General features: G+C 36.9%; 1 protein-coding gene across 12 annotated transcripts in view; it reads left to right on the top strand.

Moving 5' to 3' along the window:
• PRRC2C (proline rich coiled-coil 2C) overlaps window positions 1-17,741 on the top strand; it is a 90,945-nt gene that overhangs the window by 56,967 nt on the left and 16,237 nt on the right. For 10 of the 12 annotated variants that reach the window (XM_079106357.1, XM_079106353.1, XM_079106356.1 and 7 more), the window contains exons 19-24: window positions 797-1,631; window positions 2,018-2,103; window positions 6,147-6,335; window positions 6,478-6,729; window positions 8,422-8,514; window positions 11,787-11,888. In XM_079106357.1, coding sequence (XP_078962483.1) covers window positions 797-1,631; window positions 2,018-2,103; window positions 6,147-6,335; window positions 6,478-6,729; window positions 8,422-8,514; window positions 11,787-11,888 — 1,557 coding nt within the window. The remainder of the gene's footprint in view (window positions 1-796; window positions 1,632-2,017; window positions 2,104-6,146; window positions 6,336-6,477; window positions 6,730-8,421; window positions 8,515-11,786; window positions 11,889-17,741) is intronic. The other 2 variants (XM_079106358.1, XM_079106360.1) reach the window with 2 other exon arrangements.

Raw genomic sequence — 17,741 nt, 5'->3', positions numbered from 1 at the left:
CATTGTATACCTTCTTTAATTAAATTCAGCAGTGTATTTATACGTTCACATTATCATGTTATTTCCCTCATAGTAGTGTTAATTTTAAGTGACCATGAAAATCTAATGAACACAAATGCCTTGATCCAACAGATTATAGAGTCTTAGCCTAGAAAAGTTCCTATTATAATCTAAATTAGTTCATTTAAATGCACAGGATGAAAAGAATAATTATTGAGTTTAACTGAGCCAACAACCCTTGGAGCCAGATATTTTCAGTAGTCATTTATTCTTGCTAGACTGAAGGTAAAGTAGTATGTGTGCCCTCTATGGCCAACCACACTCCCAAAATTAATGTTTTTTTGACAAACACACTAGTTGAATGAGGTACTAAGTAGTCTTTTGTCTGCTCAGGTCGGGTATGGCTGCCAAATAAATTTAGTTTCAGAACTGTGGAAAAAAAATTGTGGACCTGTATATATCAAAAGTGTACAATGTTTGTCTTACAGCCTTGCTCTTTGATTGCCTCTTTGGTAAAGTAAAAGATCTAAGTTATCAGTAGTTTATTTTGTTATTAATTACATGCATGAGCTGGGCACTGTGGTACACACCTGTAATCCAAGTGACTCAGGAGACGAGAGGAGAGGATCCAAATTCAAGGCCAGCCTCAGCAACTTAGCAAAAGGGATGGGACTACAACTCAGTGGTAAAGCGTCCCTGGGTTCAATCCCAGTACCATAAAAGAAAGACCGTACATGTGTGAACTGTTGCTTCCAGCTGTGTTATTGACAAAACAATTTCCACCATTTTTTTAAAGGTCTGGAACAAAAAGAATGCAAATGATAAAGGAAGAAGTCAGACTTCTAAGCTTCCTCCAAGGTTTGCAAAAAAGCAGGCTACAGGGACCCCACAGAGCCAGTCTCCAGCCTCAACTCTCGCTTCAGCACCAGCTCCAACCTCAACCTCAGCTCCAGTTCTGATACCACCCACAGTTCCAGTTCCAGCCTCAACCACAACTCTCGTTCTAGCATCACCCACAGCTCTAATTCCAGTCTCAGCCCCAGCTCCAATTCTAACCTCAGCCTCAACTTCGGTTCCAGCCTCAGCCCCAGTTCCAGCCTCCACTTCTGCCACAGTCACAGCTTCTTCTTCAGCTTCAATCTCAGCTCCAACTTCAGCCCCCATCCTTGCCTCAGTGTCAACCCCAGCTTCCGTCCCCATTCTGGCCTCAGCTTCAATTCCCATCCTTGCTTCAGCCCTAGCACCAGCTTCGACTCCAATTGCAGCCCCAGCTGTCACAGCCCCAACTGTACCAGCTGTCTCAGCTCCACCTGTCTCAGCCCCAGCAGCCCCAGTCCCACTTGCCCCAGCCTCAGCTGCAACCCCAACCCCAGCCCCAGCCCCTACCACTCCAGCCCAGACTCAGGCACAGACCCACAAACCAGTCCAGAATCCACTACAGACTTCAACACAGCCTTCAAAACAGCCACCACCTTCGATTAGGCTACCTTCAGCTCAGACACCTAATGGCACAGATTATGTAGCCACAGGGAAATCCATCCAGACTCCACAGTCACATAGTACTCTTACAGCTGAATTATGGGATAACAAGGTGTCATCCCCAACTGTGCTGAATGACATCTCTAAGAAATGTAAGTCTGTACCAGAGAGGTAAGGTAGATGGTGTGGCACAGGAATACTGAAGTTGGTTTTCCATTTTATTTATATCAGTGTTTTTTCTAATCTCATTCTTCATAGTAAGAAGCAGTAATAGTTCTTTTGTAGCTTTCTTTCTTAAAGTTCTTATTTCTAAAATAAACATAATTAACAACTATATTGTATCTTACGAACACAAGTTTGTGTTGATTTAAAAAATAACATACAATTTTTAGGGGGACTTTTTATTTTGGCAAGTAAGAATCTGTGACATGAGAAGTCATTGTTTTATTGTCTGGCTACCATTATGAGAAAGTTAAATGGACTAGAAATTATCGGCTTCTCCATTTGAATAATCATATTTTCTTTGTCTTATTTTTAGTAGGTCCCATTAGTCCACCACAGCCACCTGCAGTCAGTGCATGGAATAAACCCTTAACATCTTTTGGATCAACTACTTCATCAGAGGTAGGAGTAGGCTTCTTGGCATTGGTAGTGTTAGTATGACAGATTTTTTTAAAATTATTCAAATCTTAGTATGCCTGAAAAATCACCAAAAAACCTATTAAGAGAGATTGCTGAGTCTATGTTCAAAGTTTATGGTTCATTGGATTGGGACCTGAGTATGTTTCTAATAAATTCCCAAGTGGTGTTTAATGTTGCCAGACTTCTACATTTATAAGCTACTTCTCACCCCCAGTCTTATTAAGGTTAAGCATTTGTTTTCTTTCTAGTCGTTAAAAAAGACCTTGTGAAACAGAACATGTAAGTGCACTTACTATTCTGGATTTTCTATCATGTTTCTAGCTTGAATAATTAGAAACCTCTTACAAGGTATTGTTTCAACATAGTTTCTCAAGCATGTACTTTATTGGGAAATGACTATTTAGGTCATTGGTTTTTGGTTTGGGTATGGTTTGCTTTAGTACCAGGGATTACCACTGAGCCATATCCCTGGACCTTTTTATTTTATTTGGAGACAGGGTCTTGCTAAATTGCCGAGGCAGTCCCTAAACTGGAAACTTCCTGCCTCAGCTCACGAGTCGCTGGGATTACAGGCGTGCCCCAATGCACCCATCTAAGTTATTGTTAAATGAACTAATGTTTATCAGACACTTGTCATTGTACTGTTCTAACTTATAAACTTAAAAACCTGGGACTAAAAAGGACAGTCTCCTCCTAGGGTTTCCACTGTAGTGTGTCGGACAGTCAAAATAAATGATAGTAGTTTTTTTTTTTCTTTTTGTGGTGCTGGAGATCAGATACAGTATGCTTCATGGTGATGAGAGCTGAGGATAAAAGCAGATCAGGGAAGGTACCTAAGGAATTTCCCGAGGAGTATGGTGACAATTTAGGGTGGTGGTCAGAAAACCCTACTTAGATCACAGTGTTTGTGTATTTGTTGTGAGATGGGAACTTACCATGTTACACAGGCTGACCTCAAACTTGCAATTCTCCTGCCTCAGCCTCTAGAGTAGTTACAATGACAGGAATTGAATAGCATTTGAATCAAAGATTTTAAAAAGTTAAGAGTGCATACTATTTAAACGTTTGGGAAAAATGAATTTCAAATTCAGAGAATAGCAGTTAGGAAAGCCATGAGGCGGGAACATTTGATATATCTGAGAAAGTTCAGGGAGAGACCACGTAACTAGAGCAAAATGGGAGACAGGGAGAAAATAGATGAAATTGAAGAGGAAGGCTATGTCCTGTAGGGACTTTGGAGGGGTAGGAAGCCATTGGAGGGTTGAGCAAAGGAGTATCAGAATCTGACTTGAAAGGGTTTTTTTGTTAAGAATAGTCTATGGGGGCAAGGTAAGAGCAGAATGCTATTGTAGTAGTCATTTAATAACAAATCAGGGAAATGGCATTGAAGGTCATGGGAAATGGTTAATTTCTGGGTATATGAAGATCAAGCTGATGTGAGTTAAATGTGGAGTGTTGGAAAAAAGGGCAGTTAAAGTTAGCTTCAGAGCTTTTGGCTTGAGTAGCAGTAGGAAGGATAAAACTCCCATCTGCTGAACTTGAGAAGCTACAGAAGGATCAGGAAGGAGAAGAGAAAATTAAGGGACTTTCCTGCTCGGGGAAATGCTGGACATGGGGAAGCTAAGCGATTGAAGTGTCTTAAAAGCCAAATAAAAATAAGAAGGGATAGATGAAGTACGTCAAATGCTGCTGGTAGATCAAGCTATAGAGGCACTGAGTTAACAGCTTCAGTTGACGTTAAGGAAGTCACTGATGACTTTGAGAGCAGTATTAGTGGAGAAATGGGCTCATGAAAGCTTGGTTAGAGTGAATTTAATAGAAAATGGGAATAAGGACAGCGTAGCAAACCTCAGAGGACACTCCTACGCTGCCTGACACTTCCTTCAAGATGCCATGGCAGTTCTCTAAGGTTAGATCACTTATCGACATCATGGCAGTCTATATAAAGACATTCTGTGAAAAAGTCATCTTAACACAACTCTCAGAATGTACCCTGTTGTAAAGCAATTTATGAATTTTGTGCTTTTAAAGGGTTCAGAGAAATGGGGCAGTAAATGAAGACGTAGTTGAGGTTTTTTCATTTGGTTTTCTGTTTGTGTTTTTGAGGAAATTTCCCATTTACTCCACATACCACTTTAGTAGTAGGACTGGAGGAGGCCTCATCGTCACTTTTCATGATGAAGTTCTTTGAGAACTCTTCATACAACCCTACTTGAGCTTGACGGGATTCAAAGAGTCTTTTTTTTTTTTTTTGCTGCCTGTTGGTATTGGCATTATGGTTAATTATAAGGAGCACTAAACACAAAGTTTCAAGATCTTTCATGCTGATATGAGGGACAAAGTGAAAAGTATGTGTTATATATGTATTTTTTTTTTTTCATAGCTGCAAGGTTTTTCTCAAAGGCCTTACACTATAGAATGTGACAGAGGGGTGTGTACATGTCTTCACCTTCAGTCAGTGGGGAACCTAGGTATTTTGGTGGTATCTCAGTTTTATCTCACAGTGGTTTCTTCATTCTCATTGTGTTTTTGTTTTTGTTTTACGTTTTCTGGAGAGAAGGTTGGGTTTTATGTAAATGTTTGTTCTTTCCCCATCATGAAATTTTAAATTTGCAAAGTTGATACTTCCAAGGATGGGAAGAATTTTCTGGTGAGAAGATGACTGCAGTGAAAGAGAGAACTTATTATCATTGTTTGTATTATGTATACTTTATAAACATTTTTTGTACAAAGGGTATAATCTTAAAACTGACATTTTCTAACCATCAATCTTTTCCTATTCAATTATGTAGAGTTCTTAATTATTTTTATATGTAATTAATGGCCTTCACAGTGATTAAATAAAATAGCAATATTCTATTCTCTTAATACTATTTGTACATGTATACTTGACTATAGAATTTTAGCACTGACTAAAGCAAATGGAAATTTTTATTCTAATTTTTATCACTTTGTATTTGAAGGTGAACATAAAATAACATTATTATAGTGAAATTTAACAAGTACCAGTATACCGTATAAGTAATACTAAACTCCAGGATGTAATATGAAGTTGTGATTCAGTTATTAGACCAAAGCTGTAGTTGAGCTTTTTCCCTAATTCTCGTTAGTCTTTTGTTTCTTTTTCCATGAATAAAATAAGTTGTTACAACCAAGTCCCATGCCATCCAGTCTCCTACTTGTCCATCTTCCTCCACTCCTTCCAAAAGTTGCTATGCCCCAGCCTTGCTGGCCTGTTTTGTTCTTGACCTGTACACTACATGTTAGCTTTTTCTGAATCACTTTGTTTGTCTACCATTCTAAAGTGTCTCATTCATTAACCCTAATTTGATTTCTGTATGTCCCTTACATGACTTTTCAGTTTTCTCTTTATTTTTTTTTTATTTTTTAGAATGCAAGCTTGATTGCCTAGCACAGAAACTGTACTTACTTGGTATATTAGCTGGCTGACTGCTGAATTGATTTCTTGTATGTATGCCACTTTACCAGTCACATACTACTTTAATGTTAAGGTTTTTTTTCTTTTCTCTTCTTTTTTTTCTTGTTGTGCTGGGGATTGAACCCAGGGCCTTGTGCTTATAAGGCAAGCACACTACCCACTGAGCTATATCCCCAGCCCCCTATTATTTTAAGATTTTATTTTTAAAGTAGACTTTCCAAGGAGTGAGTGACACTGGTATTACTTTCCTTTCTCGTTCATTCATCTGTTTGACAATATCTGTGTGTTTGTTGCTTTTACATTTGTTTCAAATGATGAGGCAATTTGAGGCTATGATATGCCCATGATCACAGCTTTCTTTTACAGCTTTAACATCTTAAACTGAAGTGTCTTCCTAATTTTCATCTTATCAGTTGTTTTCTAATGCAGATAATGAGCACTTAAGGAAAAGTTCTCCTGAAATGTAATCATGGTCAATTGCAGTTAATGTGTAGATTACTTTAAATCTTCTTCTAATATGCTACCTAAACATTTGGTCAAATCTGAACTCTGGTTTGATAGCAAATTTTAAATACTCTTTAACTAGGGAACAAAGAATGGTCAAGAGAGTGGTGTTGAAATGGGAATCGACACAATTCAGTTTGGTGCTCCAGCTTCAAATGGGAATGAAAATGAAGTTGTTCCTGTACTTTCGGAAAAGTCTACTGATAAAATACCCGAACCCAAAGAACAACGGCAAAAACAGCCACGGGCGGGACCCATCAAAGCCCAGAAGGTAAACATGATTCATAATCCCCAGCATAATTTTAAAAGAAAACCACTAACATTTATAGAGAACAAATAGTTTTAAAATTGAATTTAGTTTTTAGTGAATGTCTTTCATTGTCATCTAGTTTTGTCATAAATGTTGACTTTAGCTTCCAGATTTGAGTCCAGTAGAAAACAAAGAACATAAACCTGGTCCCATTGGGAAAGAACGTTCATTAAAAAATAGGAAAGTAAAAGATGCCCAACAGGTGGAGCCAGAAGGACAAGAGAAGCCAAGTCCTGCAACGGTCAGAAGCACAGATCCCATCACAGTAAAAGAACCCAAAGCAGTCTCAGAAATGTCTACGGAAATAGGAACGATGATCTCCGTGTCATCCGCAGACTATGGCACTAATGCCAAGGTAAGCAATGCGGTGGTTGCCCGCTCGGTCCATGCACAAACCCTGTCTAAAATGAAGAACAGCAGCGCTGTTCTCTTGTTTCCTTTTATAGTGCTGCGTGTCAAACCCAGGGTCTCACATGCATCAGTTACTTTTTTGTTTGTTTGTTTGTTTCTATTTTTTCAGAGACATGTAATTCTATAGTTATTGTTTCTGCAGAGGAGACTTTATTTCATGATATGTATATGTGATGTAAAAAATCCTTTAGAGTAAATTATACTGCTTTTTCTGGAAATTGACTCTTAATTCTGAACTGTTCGAGTAACTTGGAGTAGAAAACACAGCATTGGAGGCTTTTCAAAAATTGTTCTGTGCTACTTTTATTCTGCTAATAGATTTATACTGGAACCTTATCTTACCTACTAGTGAGATTCTAAAGTTAGAAAGTGGGCAAACTTTTAGTAACCCCATTGTAGCCAGTTTTCTTTCACATTTGGAGCAAATTAGTTCACTTGCATTTAGAGGCCAAATTGAATGAAAGGTATAGATCTTTAAAAATGTAGTCAGCCCTCTGTCTGCAGGTTTCACAACCGTGGATTCAACCAACTAAAGATCAAAGATTATTCTAAGAAAAATTGGATCTACACTGACCATGTATGTTTATTTCTTTAATTCGTAAACAACGTAACAACTATTTACATAGCATGTACATTGTATTAGGTATAAGCAATCTAGAGATTGATTTTTTTTTTAATATACATTTTTTAAGTTGGCAGGCAGCCTTTATGTGGTGCTGAGAATCGAACCCAGTGCCTTGCACGAGCTAGACAAGTGCTCTGCCACTGAGCCACAACCCCAGCCCAGAGACTGATTTTTAAAGTATGACAAAGATATGCATAGGTTATATGAAATACTATACCATCTGTATGAGGGAGTCTTTAGCATCCACAGATCATGGTATTTGCAGCGAGTCAAAAAGAACTCTACAGCCGGGCTTGGTGGCGCACACCTATAATCCTAGTGGCTCGGGAAGCTGAGGTGGGGAGGATCGGGAGTTCCAAGTGAGCCTCAGCAAAAAGCAAGGCACTAAGCAACTCAGTGAGACCCTGTTTCTAAATAAAATACAAAATAGGGCTGGGGATATTGCTCAGTGGTCCAGTGTACCAAAAACAAAAACAAAACAAAAAAGAACTCATACAGCTACATTCATATAAGTAATTCAGTAGAGTGGTCCAGCTCTACCATACTGAAAGAAGAGATTCATGACATTAAACAAGGAACATCATCCTAAAATCTAATTTATTGTGACAACTAATATTTTCATATTCACTTATCTACATTCTTTTATTTTGAAGAGAATAACAAAAATTGATGATAGTAATCTATAAATCAAGTATGTCAAACACCTAAAAAGTTCTTTTAATCGTCTACAGAGATAAATATTTGGTACTGTTGACTACCTCCTACTACTATACGATGCATTTTTAAATAAGTACAGGAGCTCATCAATAGTTGAAATATTACTTTAATGATGGATTCATGTTGTATTAGCTTCCTGATCCTCAGTGAATTAAGATTTTAGTGAGTTGATTCTTAAGATCTGTTCTCCCTTCCTGCTTTCTTCTGAAACAACTTTACAACTGTTAGGCTATCATAAGGAAGTAATCCTTTAATTAGTTTAATTAGTTTACTTTTTCTATTACTCCTCCACAGGAGTCTGTAACAGACTATACTACACCTTCTTCCTCTCTGCCTAACACTGTGGCTACTAATAATGCAAAGATGGAGGATACTTTGGTTAATAATGTAAGTAATCAATACAGGATATGGCAAGTTTTGATAGGAACCTGGCTATTGTTATCTGTTTGTACCATCTTTTGTTTTCCTTTCTATAGTGACCAATATTTAATGTTCATCAGGGAGTTGATAGTAAATTTGTTTTTTTAGACATACTGTCGTGTAACTAGCAAAAATCCACCAAGGTTTTTTTGACTGAAAGTCATCAGCTTTCCATTTAAATTCAAGGCTTGTGGTGCTTAGGATTGATTTCATAAGTACTAATCTTATTAACCTGGTTTTAGTAAGAATCTTTGTTCTTAACTCACATTCTGTATTAGCATTTTATTTGATTGGTGATTTTGTTCACAAATGAAGTCTTTGTACCACACACTGAAACCTTATCTAAGACAATAAAAGGCAACTAGAGTTTCTAAATATTTCTTTTTTAATTGAGAAATATGTCTGTACATACATAGTCTACCTTACCAGCATTCTTTTTGTGAAGGTTGAACAATAATGTGTAGGCAAATATTTCAAAAATCCTTTGATGGTTCTAATATTAAATGATGTGAAGTCATATTGTGAATCAAGCCCTGGTTTCCCAAAGCAGTGTTCTTGTAATTCAAGATGGAGTTAGAGCCAGGTGCACTGGTGCATGCCTGTAATCCCAGTGACTTGGAAGGTTGAAGGAGGCGGCTCACAAGTTTGAGGCCAGCCTCAGCAATTGAATGAGACCCTAATAAGCAAATTATCAAAACCCTGTCTCAAAATAAAAAGAATTGGGGATTTGGCTCAGTGGTTAAGCCCCTCTAGGTTCAATCTCCAGTACTTTTAAAAAAAAAAAAAATTATATTAGGAGTCAGTATAATCCATCATTTTGCTCAGCTTTCTGACAGATGAAAAATTGTAAGCTTAATAAAAATGTTAGGTGACTTGCTGTGGTCACTACATAATTTAGAAGAACTTTTTTTTGTTTGTTTTAAGTTTTTTTATTTGTTTTTGTGTTCCTTGTTTCAAAGGGCAGGTGTGGTAAGCATTTGGTCATTTGCTGTCCTTTGTAAATGTAGCCTCTCTATAAATCAAAGGCTATCCAGCTAAAATGGTGATTGTTCTTTTACAAATAAATATTTAAATGTTTCTCACAAGGACTTTGACTATCATTTTGATTTTTATCTTCTGGTATTTTTTCCCTTGTCTATTTTTCTCTCTAGCATCAAGTATATGGAATTTTAGAAAGGTGAGCTACATTAGGTATCAGCTAATCCAAATGTTATAGTCCATTTGAAGGACTTTTACTGGGTAGCTGAGGAAGAGCAATAGAGAGGAATGAGGAGTAAACTCTTTTGTTCAGGTGATAAGAGCTCTCTAGGATCTGGTAGTATAATTTGTCCTGTTTAATGTTAAAAAATTTCACTTCATATGTCAAATCCTTCCCTCCTCCTACCTTTCTAAGAGTGTTTACTTCTGTTCAATGGAGCATTTGGAAAGAGAAAATTACTGCCTCTCAGTTTAATTCTCATGTCACTGTCTAGATTATCATATAGTGACTCACTGCAGTCTCAGTAGAGTATGATTATTCTTTAACTATGGTGTCTTTTCTCCTTTTAAAAAAATATAGTTATTTCTAAGATTTTTCAAGAAAGGAAATGATGGTTTTGGATAGTCTATCCTCTGAAAATATAATTTACAAAATGTGAATATGGAAAAATCATTCTTAGAAACCTTAACATTTGGGCTGGGGATGTAGCTCAGTTGGTAGAGTGCTCTGAGTTCAATCCACAGCACTGTTTTTTGTTTTTTGTTTTTTTGTTTTTTTGTTTTTTTTTAAAAACCTTAAATTTTGTCATCAGAAATGTCCAGATTAGCATCTTAATGATCTCTGTGATCTCTAAGGCTAGTGTGGTAAGTCATACACTGATAAGTAAGAAACACAGTCTCCTGTAGAAGTGAATAGTCTATTAGCAGTGTATCCAGTGTGTGTTTGAAAGCAAGCAGAGAGATCATTTTTAGTAAAGGAGCTTAATAAAAAATCATTAGTTTGGAATGGTTTCCTATTGATTTGATCTTAATGTAGTATTGAAAACAAATGTCCTGTATTTTTAGGGCCTTTTAATATGTTCTCTTTTAAAAAAAAAAAAAAATCTGGGGATCCATTTTATACATAGAACCTACTTCTGTTTTTAAAGAACACAGTTAGCCCTATTTCTCTTATTGAGACTTACTACCATTTTTTTACTATCTGCACTGATTATTTCTTACTAGTATGACCCAGTATTGTAATCACTATTTTTGTTTAGTTGTACATGGGCACAATATCCTGTTTTTATGTGGTGCTGAGGATTGAACCCAGTGCCTCCGTGTGCTAGGCGAGCCCTCTACCACTGAGCCACAACCCCAGCCCCTATAGTCACTGAATATTTTGAATATCCTAAGAATTTTAAGTAAAAACCACAGCTACTTGCAAGATTTATAAAAGTGCCTCCGTTAAATAATTCATGCTGATAGATCTCCATTAGTCCATATAACAGCGATTATCCTAAAACCCCTAACCTTCCCAGCCATTTTTAGCCGAACTACTAAATGAACCATCAGAAGTGAACATACAGTAGTATTTAATAGAATCCTAAGATCCAGAGACTTAAAGTGGGAAGAAAAAGGGTATGGTAGCCTGTTTTTAACAATATTTGCCATAATCATTTTATTATTATAGCAAAATCGATTGGTGTATTACAGTATGAATAATATTCCATACTTTGCCCCAGATATTAGTTGCTTGAGTTTAGTTATAAGAAAGTTGACTCTTATCGAAAAGAGGTTAATTTCTTACTTTTTCATTGTCATATTAAATACTTCTCTGGTTGAAATCTGTGGTTCCTCCTATATGGTAAAAGTTGGTTTCCTTAAAGCTTTGCTACATAACATGTGGACCTTGAGCCAACAATATTAGCATTATCTGGGAGTAACCCAGAGCAGTTGAATCAGAATTTGTGTTTTTAACACAGCCAGGTGACGCGCGTGCAGACAAAAATGTGCTGCCTTTAAGCATACACCTTATGTTTGGGGCAGGCTCTTTTTCTTGTGTTCTGTGCATAAAAAGATAGTGTCTTTTTTTCCCCCCTCCAGAATTACCTGATTGCATAATTATCAACTACTATAAACAGTAAAATTCTAAGTGATCAAATCTCCCTGTTGCCTCTGATGGAAAGTAAATACCATACTTGGAGTCTTTAGTGCTGTCACTAATGGGGCTTTTGTAGCAGACCTAGTTAGATTATGATATGTGTTGCCTGCCTTTTCAGGTGCCCCTGCCTAACACCCTACCCCTCCCTAAGAGGGAGACTATACAAGCGAGCTCCAGCCTCACTTCAGTTCCTCCCACTACTTTCAGCCTCACCTTCAAGGTATGTACATTCTATCTCTAAGGGTCCTTCATTATTGCATGCAAGGGGACATGTTCTTTTGGTATCTCTACTAGTTTTATGTGGTAAGCAACAATACCAAGCTGAGGAAATGGAGATGTGAAATTATTCCTTAAAACTTCACTAGCTTTTAATGCCAATTAACAGTGACTTGATATCATGTTTTAAGTGAGGCCTTTTATGCTTATAATTTTGTATTTTGTCTTTCCTGCTCAAGTGTGAAGTGAGTGAACGCAATTTAGTCATTAAAAATATTTTATAGAAAGGTAGTTAATTAACATGAGTATTCCTTAATAAAAAACATCAGGAGATTTTGATTTAAGTGTACAAAACAGATTTAGCACTATTTAATGTCAAGCAGTTTAGGCTTATTTTTATCTCTTATTTATAATTTTGAGCTATATTTATTTTTTCACAGCTGAGTTATTTGAGACAACTTGTAATCTGTTGTGTACCTCAGATTTATTAGTCATCCTTTTAAAAAAAATGGAATTATGTGATGATTTCTTTTTTCTCTCTCTTTTTTAAGTGTACTTATCTCACTGTTGCTCTTTGTTCATAATCTGGGCAACTGCAGTAATTAGCGTCTGGTTAATTCACTGGTTGACAGTGAATATCTTTGATGGTGTTTAGAAAGAGGAGAGGAAACCTAAATTGTTTTATCATGTGGTCTGTGTTCATTTCTGGACTCATTCAACTCAAGTCCCCAGCCTCCTGATCACTTCTGTCCCTTACCCTCTTCTTATAAGAGGCTTGGTAAATATGTTCAAAGTTACAAAATTTTAGAAAATAACTACGACTACCCATGCTTTCTATCATCCTTGCCAGTCTGTACTATTTACTGCCAGTTCCTTTTTTTTTTTTTTTTTTTTTTTTTTTTTGCTTCCAGTGTTACATTTATTACATAAGTATTCACATACTTTCATGTTTACACACTCACCCTCTCTGACACATGTATACATATAAACCCACAGACTTATTCCTCACATCTAGCTAAAGTAGCACAAGACAAAGCTCTCCACTTGGCACTTTGCTGTGATACTTTTTTTTTTGTAATTTTTTTTTTTAATTAAAAATCATAAATTTACATAGGGCAATGTTGTTTGATTCATTGTTATTTTTTTCCTTTCCCCATTCTGTTATTTTTTTCCCTTCCCCCCACCCCTCCCACCCCTCTTTTCCCTCTATACAGTCCTTCCTTCCTCCATTCTTACCACCCTCCTTATCCCTAAACCTAACCCTAACCCTAACGCTAACCCCTCCTACCCCCCATTATATGTCATCTGCTTATCAGTGAGATCATTTGTCCTTTAGTTTTTTGAGATTGGCTTATCATACTTAGCATGATATTCACCAATTTCATCCATTTGCCTGCAAATGCCATAATTTTATCATTCTTCATGGTGGAGTAATATTCCATTGTATATATATGCCACAGTTTCTTTATCCATTCATCAACTGAAGGGCATCTAGGTTGGTTCCACAATCTGGCTAAGGTGAATTGAGCAGCTATGAACATTGTTGTGGCTGTATCTCTGTAGTATGCTGATTTTAAGTCCTTTGAGTATAGGCCAAGGAGTGGGATAGCTGGGTCAAATGGTGGTTCCATTCCAAGCTTTCTGAGGAATCTCCATACTGCTTTCCAGAGTGGCTGCACTAATTTGGAATCCCACCGGCAATGTATGTATGAGTGTACCTTTTTCTCCACATCCTCGCCAACACCTATTGTTGCTTGTATTCTTGATAATCGCCATTCTAATTGGGGTGAGATGAAATCTTAGGGTAGTTTTGATTTGCATTTCTCTTATTACTAGAGATGCTGAACATTTTTTCATATATCTGTTGATTGCTTGTAGATCTTCTGTGAAGTGTCTGTTCATTTCCTTAGCCCATTTGTCGATTGGATTATTTGTATTCTTGGTGTAGAGTTTTTTGAGTTCTTTATAGATTCTGGAAATTAGTGCTCTATCTGAAGTGTGAGTGGCAAAGATATTCTCCCACTCTGTAGGCTCTCTCTTCGCATTTATGATAGTTTCCTTTGCTGAAAGAAAGCTTTTTAGTTTAAATCTATCCCGGTTGTTGATTCTTGCTTTATTTCTTGTGCTATGGGAGTCCTGTTAAGGAAGTCTGATCCTAAGCCAACAAGGTGAAGATTTGGACCTACTTTTTCTTCTATAAGATGCAGGATCTCTGGTCTGATTTCAAGGTCCTTGATTCATTGTGAGTTGAGTTTTGTGCAGGGTGAGAGATAGGTGTTTAGTTTCATTCTGTTACATATGGATTACCAGTTTTCCCAGCACCATTTGTTGAAGAGGCTATCTTTTCTCCATTGCATATTTTTGGCCCCTTTGTCTAGTATGAGAAAATTGTAGAGTTTTCTGGTGGAATTTCCAGGTTCCTCTAAATATATAATCATGTCATCAGCGAACAAGGATAGTTTGAGTTCCTCTTTTCCAATTCGTATCCCTTTAATTTCTTTGGTTTGTCTAATTGCTCTGGCTAGAGTCTCAAGAACGATGTTGAATAGAAGTGGTGAAAGGGGGCATCCCTGCCTTGTTCCAGTTTTTAGGGGGAATGCTTTCGGTTTTTCACCATTTAGAATGATATTAGCCATGGGCTTAGCGTAGATGGCCTTTACAATGTTAAGGAATGTTCCCACTATCCCTATTTTTTCTAGTGTTTTGAGCATGAAGGGGAGCTGTATTTTATCAAATGCTTTTTCTGCATCTATTGAAATAATCATGTGATTCTTGACTTTAAGTCTATTGATATGGTGAATTACATTTATTGATTTCCTGATGTTGAACCAACCTTGCATCCCTGGGATAAAACCCACTTGATCGTGGTGCACTATCTTTTTAATATATTTTTGTATACGATTTGCTAAAATTTTGTTGAGAATTTTTGCATCGATGTTCATTAAGGATATTGGTCTGAAATTTTCTTTCCTTGATGTGTCTCTGTCTGGTTTAAGTATCAGGGTGATATTGGCTTCATAGAATGAGTTTGGGAGGGTTCCCTCCTCTTCTATTTCATGGAATACTTTGAGAAGTACTGGAATGAGCTCTTCTTTAAAGGTTTTGTAGAACTCGGCTGAGAACCCATCTGGTCCCGGACTTTTCTTTGTTGGTAGGCTTTTGATGACCTCTTCTATTTCATTGCTTGAAATTGATTTCTTTAAGTTGTGTATGTCCTCCTCGTTCAGTTTAGGTAATTCATATGTCTCTGGGAACTTGTTGATGTCTTCGAGGTTTTCTGTTTTGTTGGAGTATAGATTTTCAAAATAGCTTCTAATTATGTTTTGTATTTCACTTGTGTCTGTTGTGATATTTCCTTGTTCATTCCGAATTTTAGTAATTTGAGTTTTTTCCCTATTTCTCTTTGTTATTGTGGCTAAGGGTTTATCAATTTTGTTTATTTCTTCAAAGAACCAACTATTTATTTTGTTAATTTTTCCGATTGTTTCTTTTGTTTCAATTTCGTTGATTTCGGCTCTGATTTTAACTATTTCCTGTCTTCTACTACTTTTGGTGTTGGTCTGCTCTTCTTTTTTTGGGTCTTGAACTGTAGTGTTAAGTCGTTTATTTGTTGATTTCTACTTCTTTTGTTGAATGTGCCCCATGAAATAAATCTTCCTCTAAGTACTGCTTTCATAGTGTCCCAGAGATTTTGATATGATGTGTCTTTGTTCTCGTTTACTTCTAAGAATTTTTTATTTCCCTCCTGATGTCTTCTGTTATTCATTCATCATATAATAAATAGTGTATTATTTAATCCCCAGGTATTGGAGAAGTTTCTGTTTTTTATTCTGTCATTTATTTCTAATTTCAATCCATTATGATCTGACAGAGTACAAGGTAGTATCTCTTTTTGTATTTGCTAACAGTAGCTTTGTGGCATAAAACATGGTCTATTTTAGAGAAGGATCATGCGCTGCTGAGAAGAAAGTGTATTCGTTCTTTGTTGGATGGTATATTCTATATAAGTCAGTTAAGTCTAAATTGTTGATTGTGTTATTGAGATCTGTGGTTTCTTTATTCAATTTTTGTTTGGACGATCTATCCAGCGGTGAGAGAGGTGTGTTAAAATTGCCTAGTATTGGGGATATAGCTCAGTTGGTAGAGTGCTTTCCTTGTAAGCACAAAGCCCTGGGTTCAATCCCCAGCACCACAAAAAAAAAAAGAAAATCGCCTAGTATTATTGTGTTGTGGTCTATTTGATTTCTGGTATTGAGAAGGATTTGTTTGACGAACATGGATGAGCCAATGTTCAGGGCATAGATATTTATGATTGTTATGTCTTGCTGATTTATGCGTCCCTTCCCTTAAGCAGTATGAAATGTCCTTCTTTATCCCTTCTGACTAGTTTTGGCTTGAAGTCCACATTATGTGAAGTGAGGATGGATACTACAGCTTTTTTGCTGTGTCCGTGTGCATGGTAGTTTTTTCCCATCCTTTCACCTTTAGTCTATGGGTATCTCTTTCTATGAGATAAGTCTCTTGCAGGCAGCATATTGTTGGATTTTTCTTTTTAATCCAATCTGCCAGTCTATGTCTTTTGATTGATGAGTTCAGGCCCTTAACATTCAGGGTTATTATTGTGATATGATTTGTATTCCCAGTCATTTGACTCATTTTTGTTTTTTGACATGATTTGGTTTCTCCTTTAGCTTTTGTTTATCATGGAAGGATCTTATTTCATCGTCAAATCTGAAAGTAAGGTTTGCTGGGCATAAGATTCTTGGTTGGCATCCATTTTCTTTCAGGGCTTGGTAAATGTTGTTCCAGGCCCTTCTAGCTTTTAGGGTCTGGATTGAAAAATCTGCTGATATTCTTATTGGTTTCCCCCTGAATGTAATTTGATTCTTTTTTCTCGTGGCCTTTAAAATTCTGTCTTTATTTTGTATGTTAGGTATTTTCATAATAATGTGCCTTGGTGTGGGTCTGTTGTAATTTTGTATATTTGGAGTCCTATAGGCCTCTTGTAGTTGGTTTTCCATTTCATTCTTCAGATTTGGGAAATTTTCTGATATTATTTCATTGAATAGATTGTTCATTCCTTTGGTTTGTTTCTCTAAGCCTTCCTCAATCCCAATAATTCTTAAATTTGGCCTTTTCATGATATCCCATAATTCTTGTAGATTCTGTTCATGATTTCTTACCATCTTTTCTGTTTGGTCAACTTTGTTTTCAAGATTAAATATTTTGTCTTCAATGTCTGAGGTTCTGTCTTCCAGGTGTTCTATCCCATTGGTTATGCTTTCTATGGAGTTTTTAACTTGGTTTATTGTTTCCTTCATTTCAAGGATTTCTGTTTGTTTTTGTTTTTGTTTTTTTCAGTATCTCTACCTCTTTATTGAAATGATCTCTTGCTTCCGGTATTTGCTCCTTTAACTGTTGATTGGTACGATCATTTAATGCCTGCACTTGCTCTTTCATCTCCTCGTTTGCTTCCCTGATTGTTTTAATTGTTTAATTTCTTCTGCTGTGCTGTCATTGGGTTTTATTGATATAGTATCTAGGTTTGTTTGGGACATTTTCTTCCCTTGTTTTCTCATATTGGTCAGATATCAGTGGGACTCTGTGATATTGCAGATTTCCTCTATTGGCTTATAGTGTCCCTGTAGATTTCCAGTGTATCACCTCCCAGCCTTCAGTAGCCTGAAGTCTTGGAGTAACTTGATAATGCAGTGCTTCCGAAGAAAGCTGCCCCTAGCCCGCTACTGGTTCTAGGGCTTAGAGCTGGCTCTGTGTGGAAAGGCTCTCACTGGGGGGCCTGCTTGGAGAAGCTGGCCCTGTGGGAGGAGCCCACCGCCAGAGTGCGCAGGGCTGCCTG

The sequence above is a fragment of the Sciurus vulgaris genome (assembly GCF_902686455.1).
Source record: "Sciurus vulgaris genome assembly, chromosome: 12".
NCBI lineage: Eukaryota > Metazoa > Chordata > Mammalia > Rodentia > Sciuridae > Sciurus > Sciurus vulgaris.
The sequence above is the reverse complement of the archived record's forward strand: the minus strand, read 5'-3'. Positions and strand labels throughout refer to the sequence as shown.